Here is a 19,089-nt window from a genome sequence, read left to right as displayed (position 1 = left end):
ACCAAAGTGAACATGAGAACATTAACTTAAGGATATCATTAACATACACTCAGATAATTTTACAATATTAATATGATCTTTTCGTGCACGTTGTTTTTTTTTCCTGTGCACTTCAATTTGTGTGACTGGAGTGGTGGGAAGGCTGGACAGCTGATAGCACAAGAGAAAGAGTCGCCACGCAGGGAGGTGGCAGATGCACAGACTGGCTAAAAATAGAAGTGGCTTTAGATCATCTTAATTGTAGTGATATTCATGGCCTCCAGCGCGGTTCTGGTTAAACGTGCCGTAAGGCTGACATGCTCTGAACGGGCATTTAGAGGTTGCTCTCTTTTTTGTGTGTTACGATTCATGAGAAAATAGTTAACTCTTTTCAGTGAATTAAACAGAAATAGTTTTAGCATATGTTTTAGAATATATTTTTAAATTTATCCACTCTGATACAGTAGAAAAAGCTTGGGTTTTTTCCCATACAATGTAAACCTATAATCCATGATTCTAGAAACATATTTTTTTATTTTTTTTTTCAGAAAGAGAACATCTTTAGATTGCTAAAACAGGGTAATTCATCTCCTGTGCTGTAATTCAGTGGCTTACCAGCAAATTGCCTGAAATGGCTAAATGCAATTTTTCCATATTTTATATCTGTAATTTGTATTTGCCTTTATATTGTCTTTAAAGCTAAAAATATTAATTAAGACCATTGGATAGCTTGAAGACTGTATTAGGAAAAGGAAAGGTTAGATATTGGGTTGGGAAAGGAAAATCTAAATTTTGGGCATCTGCTATCAGCACCTTAAATCTGAAATTATTTTATTTGAAAGCAATTTTGAAGCACAAGCAGTGTTGAAGAAGGAGTAACGAACAATATAGTGTAGAAACAGGAGAGTCGTCTTTACAGCTGAAATAATGAAACAGCATTTAGGTAAATTAATTTTACTTTTCTTGTCTCATTTCTAGCTGGAGAGTTGTTGAACTTCAACCTTTAGAAAGATCTCATACAGATGAAGAAGAGGTAGGCTGTATTTTAATTAAACCACCAGTTTTTAATTAAACCAGCTATAATGTATAATTGAGATAATCGGTATGTATTTTCCAAAGTCACTGGCTTCATGCAAATCCTGGTAAGTTTCAAATTCCAAAAATCAAGTACCAAGTACCAGATAGTGAAAATGTGTCTTATCCTAACCTACTCGACCCTATGGTGGATGACAGAAATGTGACTTATCTCCATTAATAACCATGGTTCACGTGTTCATTTGGCTCTTCTGTCCCTCGCTGCTGGCACAGGGTCCAAAGGGTCCCTTTGGCCAGGCCTCTGCCTCCCCAGCGCCTGGAGGCTCTGGTTCTGGGTCTCCCAGTGGGACTCTCTCTCCGAGGCTACCTGTGCTGTAACGTCTGTCCCCTCTCCTCCTCTTCTTTCATGGCCAGTTCCCATGGCCTGTTGCTCTTCAGGAGGTAATTTGGCATTAAACCCAGAGGTTTCCTCAGTTTTCTTCTCAGTGTTCGTCTTCCTGCAACCCTCCCGTTGAGAGAAACTTTGTCGGGAACAACGTAACCTTCAGCATTTCCTGCTTGCCTGTTGAGCTAAGTTTACACATCACGTGCTACCGTGGCTTCCTCCTGACATAAGAATCTCTCTTTTTCTTTGAGCGAATGTCCGTGGGCTTTGCAGCTCGCGGTCCCTTTCTCCTCTAACTGGGGGTTTGATGTATTTCCCAGCCCCACTGTGAATGTGCCAGCAGCTCTGGGCTCTAGGCTGGTTTTCTGTCCTTCCAGTCTTTTCGTGGCTCCTTTTCCAGAAACTTGCCAGTTTTGCTGTCCTTGCACATCTCTAGTATCCCTCCAGTCTCTGCCTTAGGCCACTATGAACCGTTGTAAGACTTGTATTCATACCTTCATCCATAATATCTGTTCTTGAGCTCCTTTTCAGAGCATCTCTACAGCCAAGGTTTCTTTGTCGTAGAAAAGGATTGCATTTGGGTAGCAGTACTGAAATTATGCTAAACACAGTAAAAAAAATTAAATCACTATGCCACTCCCCTGGGGTAGAAAATACACTCTCTGCAAAGGTGCTAGCTTCCTTGGGGTTTTTCCAGGTCTGTAGCTGCCTGCTCCATGGAAATTAACCTTTCCTTTTGGAGAGCATCATGGTGTCAGCTCCCTACCAGGTGTAGTTGCACTCATTTGGCACCATACTCTTGGACTGGAAGGAAAATGAAACAAACTTACTCTGTCCCTGCCTATTCTCATGGACTTGAGAAATTCTTGTGAAATCTGGTGGTCAGATTTATGTCACCTCCACCAGCGCCTTTTGGTACCATCTCTGCTGGCAGGCAACATGCCTGATCTTCTTTTGTAGTAAAAAGGTCAAATGACATGGGAGGAGAGCTCTCCTGCGAGGATATTTAATTAAACTATTTGGAGAATAACTAATAAGGCAGCAAGGGCGCACAGTCTCTCGAGAACCTGCTGTTCATTGCTCTCTGTTTCATCCTGGTATCGGAGAGGGGGAAAAAAAAATAATCTCAACAGTGATTTTGCCTTCAGGGCTTCAAGGGACTTACTTGGAGGTCTCAGTGGATTTCTTGTGTGGGTTTCCCATACAGATGACTCGCCTTGTGCACTTTTAGCATATTTTGCTGAATGGACCTCAAGGTGTCTCTCTATGAAGTTCATGGGCTAATGGCTCATTTAGTAGCCCTCCCAGTACATTTCTATTTGGCATGGCTAGTTGATGATTCATCCTTTGGCCAGGAAATAACTTGAGTTAACAGTAAAGCAGCTGTGCCTCCTGCTGTGGTCCACTGCTTCTGCATTGTCCGTGGGCTGCTGGGTAGAATGAGAGAGGAGGGATGTCAGGCAAGAATAAAACGCTAAAGATCTTGTTTGTCTAAATCATCCTTTGCCAATTTTCCCCCTTTCTTTTGAGATCATGTTAATTGGTTTGGATGTTTTTCAGAGTACTGAGAGAAGGTGGTTCCCTGATCATAATCCTTCCACTTCCTTGTTTTAGACCAAGATAGATGTTATTGAGCAAGCCTTAAAAAAGACATGAGAAAACGGCGGCATTACCTTTTTGCATTTTCTGCACTCACACTCTGACACTCTTAAAATTGCTCCTTGTACTGAAATCAAGGCAAGCTTCGGGACATGATTCGTGAAGGACAAGAGAGGGCAGAATTCTCTTTCTGCTTTTATATAAAGTAAGCTTTTTTTTGCTTTTCACTGCATAGCAGCCTGTGGTGGTACTGTATGATAGGTTTTTTTCTGCCTATCTTCTGTGTGGCTAAATTTATAACTTCTGGAGTTCTCCTTGTGTCAGCCAGCAGTTAAAAGATTTCTTCCACTCGATACCCTTTTTTTTTTTCTTTTTTTTTTTTTCCTCCTCTCTTCTTCACTTAGAGGCTTTTAATGCAACAACCTATATCCCTCAAATACACTTGCACCCAAAGTTTCCAAAAAAATGTGAGGTCCCAAATTTGGCATGTTCTACTAGAGCCACATTTCCAAGGACGGGAACTCAGCACTTTCTGAAAATCAGGCCTATTCACCGTGCCTTTATTTGAGTACAAAAAGCTTACCTTTTTTGGGTGCCTCATTTTTGTTTTGGGAAATTTCGCCTTACAAGGATAAAAATAACAATTGGGCAGTGCAAAAGTGAATCTACTATCTATTTCTGCTCTATTACTTGCTCTAAAAATACTTAGTTTTTGGAAATAGAGCATCTGAGTTTCTTGGTTTGCATGTATGAATTTGCAGTCTGTTATTGCTTTAAGGCACGGGAGGGTGTGGCATGGGTTTTCCGCCTTTATTTTATTTTTAATTTGTTTTGTCCAGGTTAAAGTTTCTGGCAAGGCATGGCGGTAAAGTAATGTTCAAGTTTATTTTGTAGTTGTTTTAGTAATGACAAATACTTTGGAATAATTCTGTGTGTAATTAGTTTTGCATAAGTGTTTTCATGGCTTATGACTCAGTGTTTTCCGTGAAGCCAAAGACTGAAACACAGACTTTGTTGTTTTGAGAACCTTTCAGAAATATTCCTAGTGCTAGTCCACATCAATGCACAGTGTCTTGGAGCTTAACTAGATGCGATGGGGGGGATCCAAATCTTAGTTTGCTTTAAGTCTTTTTCTTCCAGTGAAATCCTTAGGCATGCCTCACAAACAGGCCTTCCCAATAGTCTTTTCTCTCAACATCACTGCCAGATCCACCCACCGAGGAATGACAGTTCTTTTGTCCTTTTCCAAACTAACCTTAGTAGTGAAAAAAAAAACCACTCAAATTTATCCAGTTATGTAAATTAACCAAAAGTTGACATGAAGTGTTATAAAGCTGGGGAGGGGCAGAGGCTGTACTGAAGCAAGCAGAGACCTTTTACGCTCATGTAAATGATTTTTATCCATAGAAAGAAGAAAATAAGAAAATGTATTACTTGTTAGTCTTCAATAGAATAGGGTAAAACTCACTTTAAATAAACAGGTACTTAAATCTGCTACCATCAGTTATGGAAAGGGAACAGTAAGGCTTATTGCTGTATTTTTCAAAACTCTTCACTTGGAGAGGAATGTGGGCTTTGATTTTTGAAAGGAAGCTTGTTAAAAATGAAGTTTCTTCCCAGCATGAAAAGCTTTGGCAATTTGCTAAGAAAGTATTTTCAAAGCCTAAGTTTTTCTTTCAAAATTATCTTTTGTTTCCACTTCAAAGGAAATCTGAGCATACAAAAAATCTTGAATTTTTCCTGAGGGAATAGCGCTTTTGTAGTTCATAAAATTCTCACTTTCACGCTATACATCATTGACCTTGGAAAGACAGAACCTGAACTGAGATGCAGCCCCGCACAGATGCCATCCAAGTGACAGAGCTGGTGAATTCCAGAGAGAGGAGGAAACCCATTAAGTTGACTTGCATGAAAGGAAACCAGCAGCTAACAAAGTGGTTTGTGTTTAACATAAATAAATAAAAGCAACGAGGAGCCTCCAAGAAGCAGCCATGAGATGGGCAAACAAAGCAGGCCTGTTTGTCTGAAGGTTCCTGTTGAGTGCTGGGCTGAGGAGGGACCGGGCAGCAGCAGCTTCAGCAAGCAGGTCCTGCGGCCGATTCCGATCGCACTGAAGTATTTGGGATCCTTTTCACTGGCCCAGTTCAATGTCCTTGCGGAGCTGGTTAGGTGGGAAAAGCACTCTGAGTGCCACTACAAGGTATGTTTGCAGCAGCACAAACGCATTGTAATACTTTGCGTTGGTACCCATAACGATGGTGAGCTACGTGGGCGCTGCAAGGCTTGATACCAAGAACGGCTTCTGCAGGAAACCGCAGGGCTGGTAGCTGCCTGGCACGGCGTACCTCCCGCCGGCCACCCAGGCTGTATGGTGTGCCTCTGCCTGGCACTGCGCTGAGGACTCTGCATTGGGTTCCGTGTTTTATCAGGCTCAATCGGAAGATAAACGGTGTTTCTCCTATAACACCACTGAGGATTTTGCTTTGTGGAAGAAAATCAGTTTATTTTTCCATGACCCCCCCCGATTATTGGTACAATTCTTGCCCAGAACTGATGTGACAGTGCAGCTTCGCAGCTCCTCTGACTAGGAATTGTTCTTTCCTAGAATTTCTCTGCTTTTGAGTTGGGAGAGGCTGGCATAAAATCCATGGCTGCAGCACTTTTGTGTGCTTTCGCTAACAGATTTTTTAGGTGAACTTTGAAGCGGTTGAATGGTTTGGAGCACTTAAAAATAACTGAGCCGTGCTGGAGGGGTCCGGCCAAGAGCTCCCCCAGCCATCTCCGCACCCAGCCGTGTCCGCGGAGCGAACCTCCTGGTGTGCTGCCAATGGAAGAGTGGAGCTGGCTCTTTCAAAGCGAAGGTCAGATGTGATGGCTACACCTGAGGAGTTTTGCCTAAAAAGCTGGCTTTTGTTGGACTATGAGCAGTTAAAGTACTCGCATTAGGGCCGTTTTGAGCTGTACCGGGTCATGCAAATCGTTTGCTAAGAAATAGTCTCTTCAAAGCAGAAACCATTTTCTGCTTGGCTTCACGGCAGGAATGCGGCGCCTCAGGTTTGCTGAGTTCCTCTCGGTGCGGATCTGTCGAAGTCCTTGGTGATCTCAGACCTGCTTCTCGGTGCTTAAAGAGCACCTGGCAAATCCTGCTGCCTCCCAGCCTCCTCCTAAAGCAGTCTCTGGAAACTCTGGAATTTTTGCTTGTCTAGTATGTGTCAAGGCTAATACTGCCTTGATTTACAAATGAGTACTTGTCCTCTTAATTTTCTGCCTCTCACCATAGGGAAAAATGTGTTAGTTAAACAGGGGATACAATTTCTACATCCCTTTCAGATCAACCACAGACATGCAAAGAAAGAAAGTGAAAGTGACATGGTCCCATGTACCAGAGCTCTGGTGAGGGTGTAAGCTGAATGCCTATACTTTGATGTGCCCTTCTCCTGCAAGCATGCATTGTGTTGCCTCCTCTTGTTTGGTGAACAGACCTGCGCAGATTTATGCATCATATTGGCTGCCTTTGTTGCTAGTGATGTTCCTAATTGTGACAGCAGCTATCCCTGTATTTCATTACAGACAGAAGATCTGTCAGATGAAGTTTTCTCCTTACGTCATACAAAGTATGAAGAAAGAGAGAGAGCAAGGTGGTCAATGTGGGAGCAGAGCCGCTGGCCCAGAAGGAATAGCAGGCAGGTGTATTGACTTATCATTTATTGGTAAGAGTGTTCCTGTTGAACCACTGGTGCTGGTTGTTGGTGCAGAGGTTTCAGAAATGCTGCCTCAGAGAACCTGGAGAGGGCTCCTCATTCATTAACTCATCGGGGTCAGTACCGGGTATGGCTGGTTTTGTGGCTGGAAAGGGACGGCCGTGCAGTTCTGCAGCATGCATTCTTAGGGAAATTTGGCATGTTAGTGACCTGGTATTAGTGAACAAAAATCCTACTCCCACACTGAACACAGAGCTCTGCTAGTTTGTGCCACTCCCAGTTACTATGGCTTTGGCCACCAAGTGTAACATGAGCCCTTCTTCACTCACCTCACTTAGATGAAAGTCCGCTGCATTCAGAGACGTGTACTGAAGGGTCCTGGGCTGTGCCAGGGCCCTTATGCTTAAAAAAGTCATTGGGTGAAAAAGTTTAATTATCACAGGCTTGCTATCTGGTGCAAAACACATCAGAATGAGATATAAGCCCTAAAAGCCTTGCAAAAAGAGCAAACATCATAAAGCTGTATCTGCAATTTGGCTCTGGGAAAATGATTCCCATAAACGGCTTCACAATCTGCCAGGACAAAAAGCATCCTATAAATGCTGGGATAACTTTTTCTGCTAGTTATCATATGCTTGTGTGTACTCTTGGCTGGAAGTGAACCATGGCACTATAAATAAATATGTAAAGATAGCTTTTTTTTTTAAATGCAGGTTAAAATTAGAGCTAAACCGTATTAAGGAATTAATTATGTTTTAAGCAATTTTGAACATAAAATAACTTTAGAAAGCGTACTGAAAAAGACTAAATCTTCTGAAAAATACAAGTTCTATATTTCCTTTATTTTGAAACTCCATGAACTCCTTGGTGAAATCTTAGTGCTATTTGAATTCAGAAGTAAAACTGCCATGACATGGGCAAGGTCGGACTTCCACCTCGCATTTCCTAGCATTTAAGATGCGTGCCAGTATTTTATATCTAGTTAAACTTGCATTAAAGGCGAAGTCAACATTTTTAATCTTATTAAACAAATTATTTTGACTGCTTTGGAGATGTCCAGAGCAGAGGTGGGAAGGGGGAGCCTAAGGACCTGATGTTTCTTTTTGAGTTACATGGGCGCAGTCAGCTGGCAGTGCAGTTTGGGCTCCGCAGGCTCCTGTTCCCTCGAGTGGAAAGAGCCCATGGCTCACTGACTTCCCAAAATTACTGTTCTGGTGAGCGTGTGGAGCGAGGCGCAGAAGCGGGACCAGCCACCAGCTGTTCTGCAGCCAGAGTGTGCCTGTTCCAGCCCTGTTTTACCCAGTTAGCTCCTCCACATAGCACTTTGCTTTGGGTTGTGACAGCAAGGTTGTCAAGAACCATGTGTACTTTCATCTCTTTTGATTTAAATAGGCAGAGTGCAGGTAACACGCATGCAGAAACTGAACACTTTGAAAGGAAAATCGGAACTGTTGCCTGTGAAGGGGCAGGGGGTGGCTCTGAAGGCTCTTCTCTTACCCTGCACTAGATCTTACAGCAAAAATGCCGACGGACGCCACAGCCAAGATTCGGTGCAGAAAGACCACCACGGCGGCTCCTGTGCCTCGCTGCACTGCGCTGCCGAACCTGTTCCCGACTTGCCTTCGGAAGCCCACAGCTCTGTTTGTTCAGGGATTACACAACTCTGCAGGGAGAGCCAGGAAGCGAAGGTGAGTGCTTCCAGAAGCTTCTAGGTCTTCGGTGGCCGCTGGCTCTAACCTAAACCAAAGAACCTGAACATATCCTCCTGTCTCACTGATCAGAACCTCAGGCCGTCACCCCAGCTGACATAAGCTGAACGCAGCGCTCCTGTTTAGAACTAGACTGCTCTGCTTTATGAATTAAGCCCAAGATTTGTTAATGGGTAAAAATTTCATTGCTCAGTACACATGGCACATGTTTTAGAGGCGAGCATGGCAGGCCTGGGGTCAGGGATGCTGGCCAGGGTTCCAGTCAGGCCTGATCATTACGGGGTCAGGTATCCCGATGGTCTGGCACTGTGGAAAAGAGCTTCCCCTTCCTGTACTGTGGCTGTTCAATTGTAGCTCTGTTACTACGCTCACAGCTGGTGCCTAGCCGTGGCGTATTCTTTATCTGAAGAGCCCTGCAAACATTGTAAAGAAGACAGACTCTTATTTGTTACTTGATAGCAGCTCATTCTGCACATAGCTAATAAGTTCAGACTCAACTGAAATCCCTTTTTCCCCCTCTTTTCTCTTTCTCCACCCCCACTCCTACCCTTTCGATTCCTTTCAGTCTGGGCTGTGGGAACTTCGAGTTTTTCCACTAAAAGATGAAGAGGTGGAAGCTTTACTGTGCCAAGATCAAATAACGCATCGGACTGAAATGTCAAGTGCAGCTTTCCCCAGCGACTCCCCCTGTACTTCATCCGCACCCGCCGGTTTGCCAGACAACGGCCATCCACCGAGAAAACAATCTACCGAAGAGTCAGAGGACTGCGAAAACGTTGGCCTGGGAATCAACAACACAAGAAAACAAAGGTGACAGGGAGTAATGTGGTTCATTAAGAAAGCCAATTAAGGTGGAGAAAAGCGTAAGGTAAAATCTCTCTTGTTCACACAGCATATGACAGCACAATTCCAAACCCATATGGTAGCTGCATATAATATATTTTCTTTCTTGCTTTGTAACAGGCAGGATAAATCCCAAAGACAACACTTTCTTCTTCCTGAACCCCAAGAGAAAGTAATTATTTCAAGCTGGAAGTCTAATATTCCCAGTGTCGGGAGTGGGCGCACATAAATTGCTGGCACCATTCACTTTCTGTTGTCATATTGCCACGTTTGTTAATAATCATCCTGTTCTGTTCTGTTTGTTTCCAAATGCGTTTCTGGTTCTAGTGGATTCTGGGGCAGCGGGATGTGCTGCCTCCCTTAACCAACAACTTCAACTGAACACAGAAAAACTACTTGAAAAAATAGCGGGGAGGGGCTCTAGCCTCAGATTATGCTCCTGTGTGGCACGAGCACGGGGCAGAAATGTGCCTCTGTGCGTACCCCGTGCGCAAGACGAGGGTGGGGGAGAACCAGCGGTTTCAAAGCGGGCGTTCTGGAGGCCTCGCATCTAGCTTAAAATCTGTACTCTGCTCTCAGTAGTGCCAGGGCATGTTTCATAGAGATGTCCTCAAGCAATAAGGTAGAAGTACCACTGCATTTCAATACTCCATGTATCTGCTACTCAGAAAGTAGGGCTTCTGCTTCAGTCGTGTGGGCGTAGCGAAACGGAAGGGAAGAGGAATCGAGCCGAATCAGCGACGCAGCTCTTCGAATATTGTGTCTGGGGTCATCTTGCTTCCGTAGCCCTCCAGTAGCTAACGAGGCTCGTAAGATTTTGCTTTAACATGTTAAAGACCAAGTCTCGTTCCAGTTCCTGTACAGTGCCTTCTAAGAGTCTCGTAAGTATGCCAACATTTGGTGACTAGCTGAAAAGGAAAAGATGATTGATGTCTAGAAGACCAATAAAGAAAAAAGCCCCAAAGCTTTCCATTGTGATTCCGGAGAGATTTTTAATTTCCCAGCGAGTTCACAGTGAGAAAACAAAAGCAAGTTGTTTAAACTTGCATCTGAAGAGTGTAGTTTGGAACGTATCTGCAATCTCAAGAGGTATTAACAAAGATTAAACATTGAATGTAGGTGTAATCAATCAACAGGGAGTTTTTCTGTGTAGCGCAGTTGAAGGCAATTTTATAGGAGTCTCTGGTTTTGTGCAAAATTTTCCTCCACATGTAATACCTGGAATGGCACTGGACAGATGACCCAGTTTTAGTGTCAATTTTTTTTTTTTTTTTTTTGGTCAAAATGACAGGAAATATGCACTGGGCATCTGAAAACAGTTCAGTAAAGTTTCAACACTACAACCTATTGCTACATTGTAGTTTATTGCACATTCTGATTATTTTTTTAAACACTTTTTTAACACTGGTTTGTCTTAAACTTGAATCTTGCCTCAATGTCTGATACAATAATCTTTGATGCAAGGTTGGTTTTTTTTAATTAAAAGTTATTTCTATATATGTTGTACGTAGTCTGAATTTGATGGCCTTGTAGAAGAGAAGGAATAGCAATGGCTTTGCAAACATACTGAAGTGGCAGGAAGCTGTGCTGGTGCTGCGAGGCTGAGATCCCCCCACTCTCTGAATACAGAGGTGGATTTTTCCATGTCTCTCGTCCTGCATGTGCACCTGCTGCTGGGAAAAGGTTTCTGAGTTACATGTCTCAGATGCTTTGCAGGTCTCTTCCATACCCGTATCCATTCATTAAGGCGTCTGATCCAACCAGCTCCCACCCACCTGTGTTGTGAGGTCAGGGCTTCCTGCTCTGTCTGCTCCCTGGGGCAGGGTGAGGAGTTTCTGCAATGTAAGAGATGGGACAGACCAAGTCAACCAGCCAGCCACCTGCCTTACGTGTCCTGAAGGTGCCGTCAGGAAATGGAAATGCAATCTAGCATTTTACAGGAAGGAGTAAGAGGAGAGGAGTTCTAGACTGGAGGTGCGAAGTGTGTTTGGTCAGCCTGGTGGACTGTAAAGCTGTTCTGCACTGCTGTTCAGTTCCCAGCTGTGGTGTTGAACTGTTGGGTTGCTTTTGGGTCAGTCTCCGAGAGGCTGGTCCAGAGCAGCTGCTTGTTCCCTTGCCAGCTGCCGGGGCTGCACGAGCAGTTACCCATGAGCGAGGGTAAGCATGTTTTCTTTGTCCCCTCTCTACACATTCTTGTCAGCCATTGTGGGAACCAGCTCGTGTCTCACACGGCAGCAAGGAAAAGGCTAAGCAAAGAAAGGCCAGGCAGCCAGGAGACTGAAAAAAAAATCCCTGGAGCAACTATAAAAATGTCCAGTTGGTCATGTCCCGGTGTCGCGTGCCTACCTCCAGCAGCCCCTCGTGCGTGCGCGTGCCAGGCAGGACGGCTTTTGGGCCACCCCCGCTGTGTTCCTCACCCCCAGCACCTCTTCTTGCAGCAGCCCAGGCACTCTGCCCTGCCCTCTGGCTCTGCACTGTGCATCTTTGCTCCAGCCAGTCAGGCACCCTGTTTTCCAGTAGCCCCATTTCACTACTGGAACAAAGTGAGAAAACGCTTAAAGAACTTGGTCACAGCACCAGCCCCCTCCTTTCAGCGTCCTTCCCTGTGCTGCATGCAGCTGCAGTTGGCACTAGTACTTCAGTTTACTGCCTGCAGCCCTTCTCCTGCCAAGCTGGACTCCCTCCTCCAGCCAGCTGAGCTGTGCATGAATGCTGGGGGCGTCAGGAAGCCGCCAGCGGTGGGAGTGGGCTGAGAGCGCAGAGCCAGGCTCATGCTTGGAGCCATAAAACAGGCAAGGAACCCCTGCTTGTCTTCCTTCCTTTACAAAATTTTAAACAACACGGGGAAAAGCTGTTTTCTTTTGGCTGTTAAGCTGTAAAACCAGCTGTCAGTGCTGCTGCTGATGTGGCTGACGGTATCACAAAGGCTGACTGTGAAACACCACCCTAACCATAATGCAGCAAGGCCCCCCCACCCCACCCCGAGACTTGGGTCACAAAACAAGCCATCCCCTTGCGCTTTGCTTACCATTTCCAGTGGAGAACTTTTTCTAAGGCCACTGACGTTCTGCTCCCTGCTGCTGTGAGGTTCACACGCCTCATCTCTGCGTCCAGGCCCTTACTGGACTGTGAGCACAGACACAAACTTCTAAGCCCTATTAAAGTTAAGCTCCATGTGTGTCTAGTGCAGTTTTTTATCGTGCTCAGGGACGTGTGCTGTATCACCCTGTGGAGCACATGTCCCACCCCGGCCCTACTCAGCTGGATCAGTCTCTTTTATCCTGTTTTCCAGCGCGGACAGAGCCCTTGCTCTGTCACATCACCCTGGGCCCCATGTGACTCACCAGACCGCGCTCTCCTGTGTTGCTGGAACTTTGCTTTATCGGAGTATTGCAACATCCAACGGTGCTGGGGTTTACTTGGCCCCACGGATACCACGCAAGCAGCGCGCTGGTGTTCACGTCAGCTACAAATTTGGTTCAAATCCTGCCGCTGAGGTGCACTGAGCACCTGAGAGGTTACTGCTGTTAACGTATGGGGCAAGAAACTGGCCGAGTCTCAAGCAGTAAAAGAACAAGTAGTAGTACTGTTACTGCCATGGATGCTCCGTGGTCACTGGCAGCTTTAACCTCGGATGTGTAAAAAGCTGCTGCAGTAGTAGCCGGCTGCACAACCCACCTGGGCGGGGTCTAGGCAGAAAGAAGTAATTGAGTAATTTTACTGTGTATGTGTAATTTCCCTCCCACAACACTCCCAACCTGAGAGTCAAAGGGAGTGCAAACTCCCAGATTTAAAAACAATGACAAAGCGGCTACGACCTGTGAAAGAAAACATCCTGTGTGGTTCCATGCTCAGAACAAAGCACAGTACCTTCAATTAACTGGCATAACTTTGGGACTTCCCCACACCCCTCAAAAAAAAAAAATTAATTAGAAAAAAACCTACAAATGGTTTGATTTCCCTTTCAGACCAGCTTGAGGTCAGCTACAGGAAGTAAGGATACTACAGCTCTTGTCCTGCTCCTTTCAATAGCGTGGAAGCCACACTTCCAAAGCCTGAACTAGCCTTTTGCGTGGCCGCGTAGCCTGCATTTTAGACACCAGAGCCATGCCTGCTTCTCTGTGCACAATGTATTACACTCTACACAGCGCTTCTTCCCAAAGTACTAATAACCTGCTTTAACACATCTTTGCACTATTACCTTTCCTAGCCAAGCCGTCCGTAGGCAAAGCTCTTCAGAAAGATGTCTTCAGTGCAGTAGGTCCAGGTGACTCCACTTTTCTTTTGCCTAGTGCTCAAATGGGGTGGCAAGTGGAAACAGGAAGCAAAGGCATTTGTTCACCTCCACCACAACCAACCGCACAGGAAAAAGCAGTTCAGCCATTTCAGAGACTTGTCTGGATTGTCTGAACTAGCCCCGCCGCCTCCTGCGCAATGACAGCAGTGACCCACGCGGTACCACAGCTGTCCCCTCCCACAGCCGCCGAGCAGAGGCCTCTCCGAGGGACACCTTGCAGGTCCTGGGCTTAGAAGGAAGGGGTGCACCAGCTCTAGCACTGTGTCAGTGACGTGCCCAGCTTTGCTGCCAGGACAACAGATTTGACGTAGGCCTTGTGGAAATGGCAGGGATGCAGCTGTTGAGCCTTCTGGCCTGTTGCCCTGGGCAGCAGACTGTTTGCAACAATTCTGAAATTACAACTTAGAGGGAAGAACACCACGAAACATGAAAGGCATCAGCAATACTAATTAGAGCCACGGGAAGCAGGGCTATCCCAAAGGACCTGCTCCGGTCTGCCTCTGCTGGGTGGTAACTGTCCCCTGTCACGTGCCCAAGCAGGCCAGGCTGTGACGTCGGCGCAAACGAGAACTGTGTGGCTATGCAGTAAAAGCAAAACATAGGAACATTTCTAACATCCATGGGATTTTTTTAGCCCTCTTGAACTGCATTTTCCCCAAACTCACTACCAAAACCGCTCATTTTTTACAGTCAGCTTAAAGGAGACTTACCACACCAAGGGAAGGGTGTTTAATGGAGGTACTGGAAAAGTTTTGTAGGAATGCACAGATCAAATGACAAAATACAGACAGCAGATGGCAGTTTGATTAGAGTCTTCCATGAGAGAGATTGCACGGGGTGATGCTACACTCTTCTAGCAAGCAAAAACTGACTGGAGCTCAATCCAGTCAGCGTTACAGGTTGTGCCATAAGATTAGCCTCACAGAATCAAGAGACAGGTTCAAACCACTGCATTTCCACCCCTGAAAGACAGCCAGAATGTTTTTCACTGCTGCTTGCTTCATGGCAGCGAAGGAATGATTCCTCTGTTCAGCAGCAACAAGTTTCCATAATTAATGTTCATCCAGCCCTCCCTTACACACGAGAAACAAGGGTTCTCCTGCACGCACAGAGCCTTCTTGAGCTGCTCGGGTGGTCTCATCGATCCAGACAGCGCTTTTGAGCTGCTTCTGAACACACATTCCTTAGAAGATTGATCACAGATCTCGGATCTGCGCTCTTCATAATAGCACTGCCAGATACAATCATATTGGCACCTGCCTGGAAGACATTAAACACCCACTCAGTAACACGGAGCAAATCCACGTCCCAGAGAGTTTTCTGGCTGTGAAACACATGAGGAGGTGGCAAGTTCTGGGCTGGTGGGCAAACGAGCACTACTTGCGGGACATAGGTAACACACCTCTAACTACAACCACAATTCAAGTTCAGAGAAGACAGCTCTTCCCCAAACAGGTAATGTCTTCATCATTGCTCCTATCTAGCTGAGCGTGCAAGAAACAAACAACTTCTCTAGCTCAGGGGAGCCGTCTGTGGCCACACTGAAACAGGCACAAGGTTAGGCCGCAGGTGGATGTTGGTATTAAGCGTGCTTTTCTGGGCCCTCTGGAAACAAAGGGTCAAAACACGATTCCTCCTGAGCTTTGTGTTCTGAGGGACGACTGCGTCCCTCAACACAGCGACCGAGAACGCTGCTCCGCTTCAGCCCCCTACCTCTGCGCACTTATGGATGGTGTCCGGCCCGACTCCGCCATCCACTTCAATGTCCAGCGAGGGAAACTGTGTCCTCAGCCACTGAACCTGAGAAACGGTGAGAAAGGTTGGCGTGAGATCCGTGCTCAGCTGCTACAGGTATGTGTAACTTCCTACACCCCCCAGGTAAGGTTTATTCGCTTCACCGCAGCACTCTGTACTGTTGATTAGCTTTGAGCTCAATAAATAAGGAAAGAGAAACTTTAGTTTACCTTTGGCATCATGTCTTCCATAAATTTCTGCCCTCCGAATCCAGGTTCTACCGTCATCACCAAAGCCATGTCTATCTGGTTGGCCCAAGGTGCCAAGTGTTCAACTGTGGTGCCAGGCTTGATGGCCAAGCCGACCTGCAGGAGAGGCAAGACAAACCCAAGCGCACCTTGGAATGACAAACGCAGCAGGATTGCCTTGAGCTGGGTACAAACTCCTGGGAAAACAACAACACGTCTGTGTAGGTGCGGTAAGGGCGGGCTGCTTTAAAGAAAGATTCCTGATTAGTTTTTTAAACTAAAATGGGAGCCTGACGTGGTGCACAAAGAGCGTCAGGGCTGTGTGTGCCAATCTCTGGCCACCAGAACCTGCAGCTGGGTTTTTCCCTGCCAGAACCGCGGCGGTTTAAGCCGACAAGCGCAGCGTGCCCCTCCAAGCCCGCGCTCCCTCACCTTCATCCCGTTCTCCCGAATGTCTTTGATCAAGGCCCCTGGATTGTCCGTGGCTTCTAGATGAAAGGTGTATTGGTTCGCGCCGGCGACAGCCATCGGCTTCACCCACTGCTCCGGTCTGGCGACCATCATGTGCATATCTGGGCGGGGGCGGGGGGGGGACAGAGCCGAGAGCCGTCAGCGGGCGCGGGGGGGGCTGCAGCCCGGGCGGACCCTGCCGCCCCGCGCCCCGCGCCCCTCACCGAAGAAGGGCTCCTGGCCCAGCTGCTTGCGCAGGCTCTCCACGACGGGGTGGCCGAAGGTGATGTTCGGGACGAAGTGTCTTGGCGCCGAGAGAGAGACCCGCCCGCACGTTACGCCGGGCCGGGGCCGGGGCCGGCCGCCCGCCCGACCCCCTCCCCGGGGCGGCCGCCCCCCCGGCGCCCCCGGCCCCGCGCGCGCCGGCCGTTACCCGTCCATTACATCCAGGTGCAGGTAGTCGGCGCCGCAGTCCAGCATGCGGCTGCACTCGGCGCCCAGCGCCGCCAGGTCGCTGTTGAGGATGGACGGTCCGATCCGGCACCCCGACGCCATCGCTGCCCCCCCGCGCATGCGCCGCCGCGCTGCCTGCCGGGACGGGCGCGCGCCCTCCGCCGCCGCCCCGCCCCGCCGCGCCCTCCGCCATCTTGTGCGGCGGGGCGGGACGGGGCCGCCGTTACCGGTACCGGCGCCGCGGGAAGCGGGAAGCTCCCGCCGCGCAACACTCAGACACCGAACCCGGCCCGTGTGCCGCCAGAGCCCGTACGGAGCCCGCGCGTTCACGGTTACCGCCGAGGCGGCGGCGCCGACACACCGACAGGGCCCCGCCGGGCCCCGGACGCGGCGCGGTCGGCTGTCACGGCGGCGGCAGCTCCAGCACACGGTGTGCGCCTCGCGAGCGCAGCCATCGGCGCGACCGACGCGAAGTGCAGCGCGGGAGCAGCTGGGCCGTCGCCCAGCGGCCACCCAGCACCGTCAGCGCCACCCACCCGAACGGCACGAAGGCACGGGGCACGCCATGTACAAGCTGCACGGGTTTCCAGCAGGGTGCACATGGAAAAAGAGGCATCTGAGGATTCACCGGTGACGGGGAAACCTGAATGGAAACATTTATTACGTACACTTGAGTTAAATGAAGGAAATCACAGTTATTTTCTCACCCTTAGAGTGGCGTACCACGGTGAGGCACCTACTTTTCATGAAGGAAGAGGCTTCCTTCTCATTTCCAGCAGAAAAGGCCGCTCTATCAAACACACCGTGAATTCCGTGTGCATTGCACACCAGCCGTTGGCTCAGCGCGTGCCTAAAGCTCTCCTCCCCCACATGGCTGCCAGGAACCCGGCCTACCTTGGGGTCTGAAAGTCAAAACTGTGGTTTTCTTCCTCATTTGTGCGTCACTGTTAATAATAAAACTGGAATTTAGCATCTGGAATTTAGCAATTCTTTGAGTGACCTCCAAGCTAGGCGCTAACCCAAAGCAGGCTCCGGCAGGTAGCTGGTGCTGGCTCCAGTGTGCTGAGGAGATAAGCAGCAGGACAGCATGTTTGGGTCAGCAGAGTAAGCAGTTTGTCAGTCAGGCCACCCATGGAGCAGCAGAGCTGAGACACTGCCACCTTCACCCCACCATCCCCTCTTACAAACCAACCTTTAACGCTGCTTTAGTGCACCACCTGTGTGTGTCATATATCGCTCTATATGGTGATATAGGTGGTGCACTACAGAAACACTTGCCTTTTCAGCCCTGCTTTTCCCAAGAGGTGCTGAAAGTCTCCATCTCTCACCAGTGCAGCGGGAGCGGACACGCTCAGACCCCCGTGAGCCTGGGAGCAGGGTGGCTTTTGCTCTCTTTGGAGGTTTAACGTGCACGAGGTCCCTCCTCAGAGCGGCTCCCGTCACATTTGCGCATTCGGCAAATGCCGGGCAGCACTACCTGAAGGCTCCGTGGGTTTCCGCAGGCTGAAACCTGCTACCAGGTATATGGTTAACTTTCCACACAGCAGTAGGAACTGCACGCTGCACCACAGCAGGGAGGCAGTATCTTAAACAGCTATTCCAGAGCTGCTGGAGAGAGATGCGAGTCCTTTCTTTGGAGGTGGACAGGAGGATGGATATCCTTCCATCTCCTCAGTAAGGCTGTTTTATGATGTGTGCGTCCAAATCACAAGCCCTCTGGAGCCAAACCAGTAATTAGCACATTTCACAGACTCTCAGAGTGCTCTAAACCACTTTCCTCTGCACGATAACGCCGTGATTATGAACTCTAGTCCTTCTAACGTGAGCTGAAAATGGGAGTACCCAATTCCCAAAGCACAGGGTGCGATCTCATGGTTTGTTTCACAGCTGTTCTGCAGTTTGCCCATGAGCAGCTAATGGCTAAATTCACATTTCGGTGTGATGCCATGATGCTGCAGCACAGCCCATACCTCAGCTGGGACGTCAGCTGGTTCCCCCACAGGGATCTCCACCTACACAGAAATGTCACATCTCTCTCTCTCACGCTTGCAGCCATGAACGTTACATACATAACATGGAACCTTTTGAAATACAATCTCCACATGCCAAAAATAGATTCTTTCATCAACTTTCTGCCTTGCAATAGCCATCTTTTGTTTACAATGTGCATATATATTTATATTTATATATATAGGAACATGAAAATACCATCTATAAATATTTACTTTAAATCCCTACATCTAAGTACACAGGACAGCATCAGCAGAGCAGTTGCTAGGTACCAGAAGGTCCATGCCTTCCAGATGCAGTTTCTGGGTTTGTTTTTTTTTTTTAAGCTGTGGAGATGGCTTACTCTACACTTAAGCAGGACAGCATGGGCTATTTCTACCATCTGCAGACCACTCACCCCCTGCCCATCTAATACCTGAGCACAGCACGTGCGCTCCTTCTTACGGTACCTCCTGTAGTTAGTTTTACAGAGTAAATATTTTTGTAGCACAAGGGCAATATCTGACAGAGTGGAATGAAACCAACAGGCAAAAGTAAACTCAATTAAAGTCTGCAGTGCCAAAAAAAAAGAGTCTAATTGCTCCATGGTGCTTATCATTGCTCTGCAAGTTAGAACCAATGGTTCCCGGCTTGTGAAAATCAAGCT

At 47.6% G+C, this 19,089-nt stretch overlaps 2 protein-coding genes across 15 annotated transcripts in view; one reads left to right on the top strand and one right to left on the bottom strand.

Moving 5' to 3' along the window:
* The window catches only part of KANSL1L (KAT8 regulatory NSL complex subunit 1 like), a 66,453-nt gene extending 55,700 nt beyond the window's left edge, over nucleotides 1-10,753 (top strand). For 7 of the 11 annotated variants that reach the window (XM_086615986.1, XM_086615985.1, XM_086615984.1 and 4 more), the window contains 4 exons: nucleotides 958-1,012; nucleotides 6,569-6,681; nucleotides 8,207-8,387; nucleotides 8,974-9,410. In XM_086615986.1, the coding sequence (XP_086472112.1) occupies nucleotides 958-1,012; nucleotides 6,569-6,681; nucleotides 8,207-8,387; nucleotides 8,974-9,222 (598 nt within the window). In that variant the 3' untranslated portion in view covers nucleotides 9,223-9,410. Of the gene's footprint in view, nucleotides 1-527; nucleotides 603-957; nucleotides 1,013-6,568; nucleotides 6,686-8,095; nucleotides 8,388-8,973 lie in introns of those variants that run through there. The other 4 variants (XR_015222305.1, XM_086615990.1, XM_086615989.1 and 1 more) reach the window with 4 other exon arrangements.
* A 3,490-nt stretch (nucleotides 10,754-14,243) lies between these two features.
* On the bottom strand, nucleotides 14,244-16,535 carry RPE (ribulose-5-phosphate-3-epimerase). Of its 4 annotated transcripts, none has more exons than XM_086615404.1 (6): nucleotides 16,414-16,535; nucleotides 16,205-16,284; nucleotides 15,879-16,102; nucleotides 15,513-15,647; nucleotides 15,262-15,348; nucleotides 14,244-14,808 (listed from the first exon to the last, which is right to left on the bottom strand). In XM_086615404.1, exons 1-6 carry the CDS (start codon nucleotides 16,533-16,535, stop codon nucleotides 14,686-14,688), a joined length of 771 nt encoding a protein of 256 aa, XP_086471530.1. In that variant the 3' UTR covers nucleotides 14,244-14,685. The 4 variants fall into 4 exon arrangements, with proteins under 4 accessions (XP_086471530.1, XP_086471532.1, XP_086471531.1 ...); XM_086615406.1 differs by having other exon boundaries at nucleotides 15,618-15,647; XM_086615405.1 differs by having other exon boundaries at nucleotides 15,963-16,102.
* Nucleotides 16,536-19,089: the final 2,554 nt, after the last annotated feature.

This window comes from Tauraco erythrolophus, chromosome 8 (genome assembly GCF_009769465.1).
Source record: "Tauraco erythrolophus isolate bTauEry1 chromosome 8, bTauEry1.pri, whole genome shotgun sequence".
Classification (NCBI taxonomy): Eukaryota; Metazoa; Chordata; class Aves; order Musophagiformes; family Musophagidae; genus Tauraco; species Tauraco erythrolophus.
This window is presented reverse-complemented; position numbering and strand designations above follow the sequence as displayed.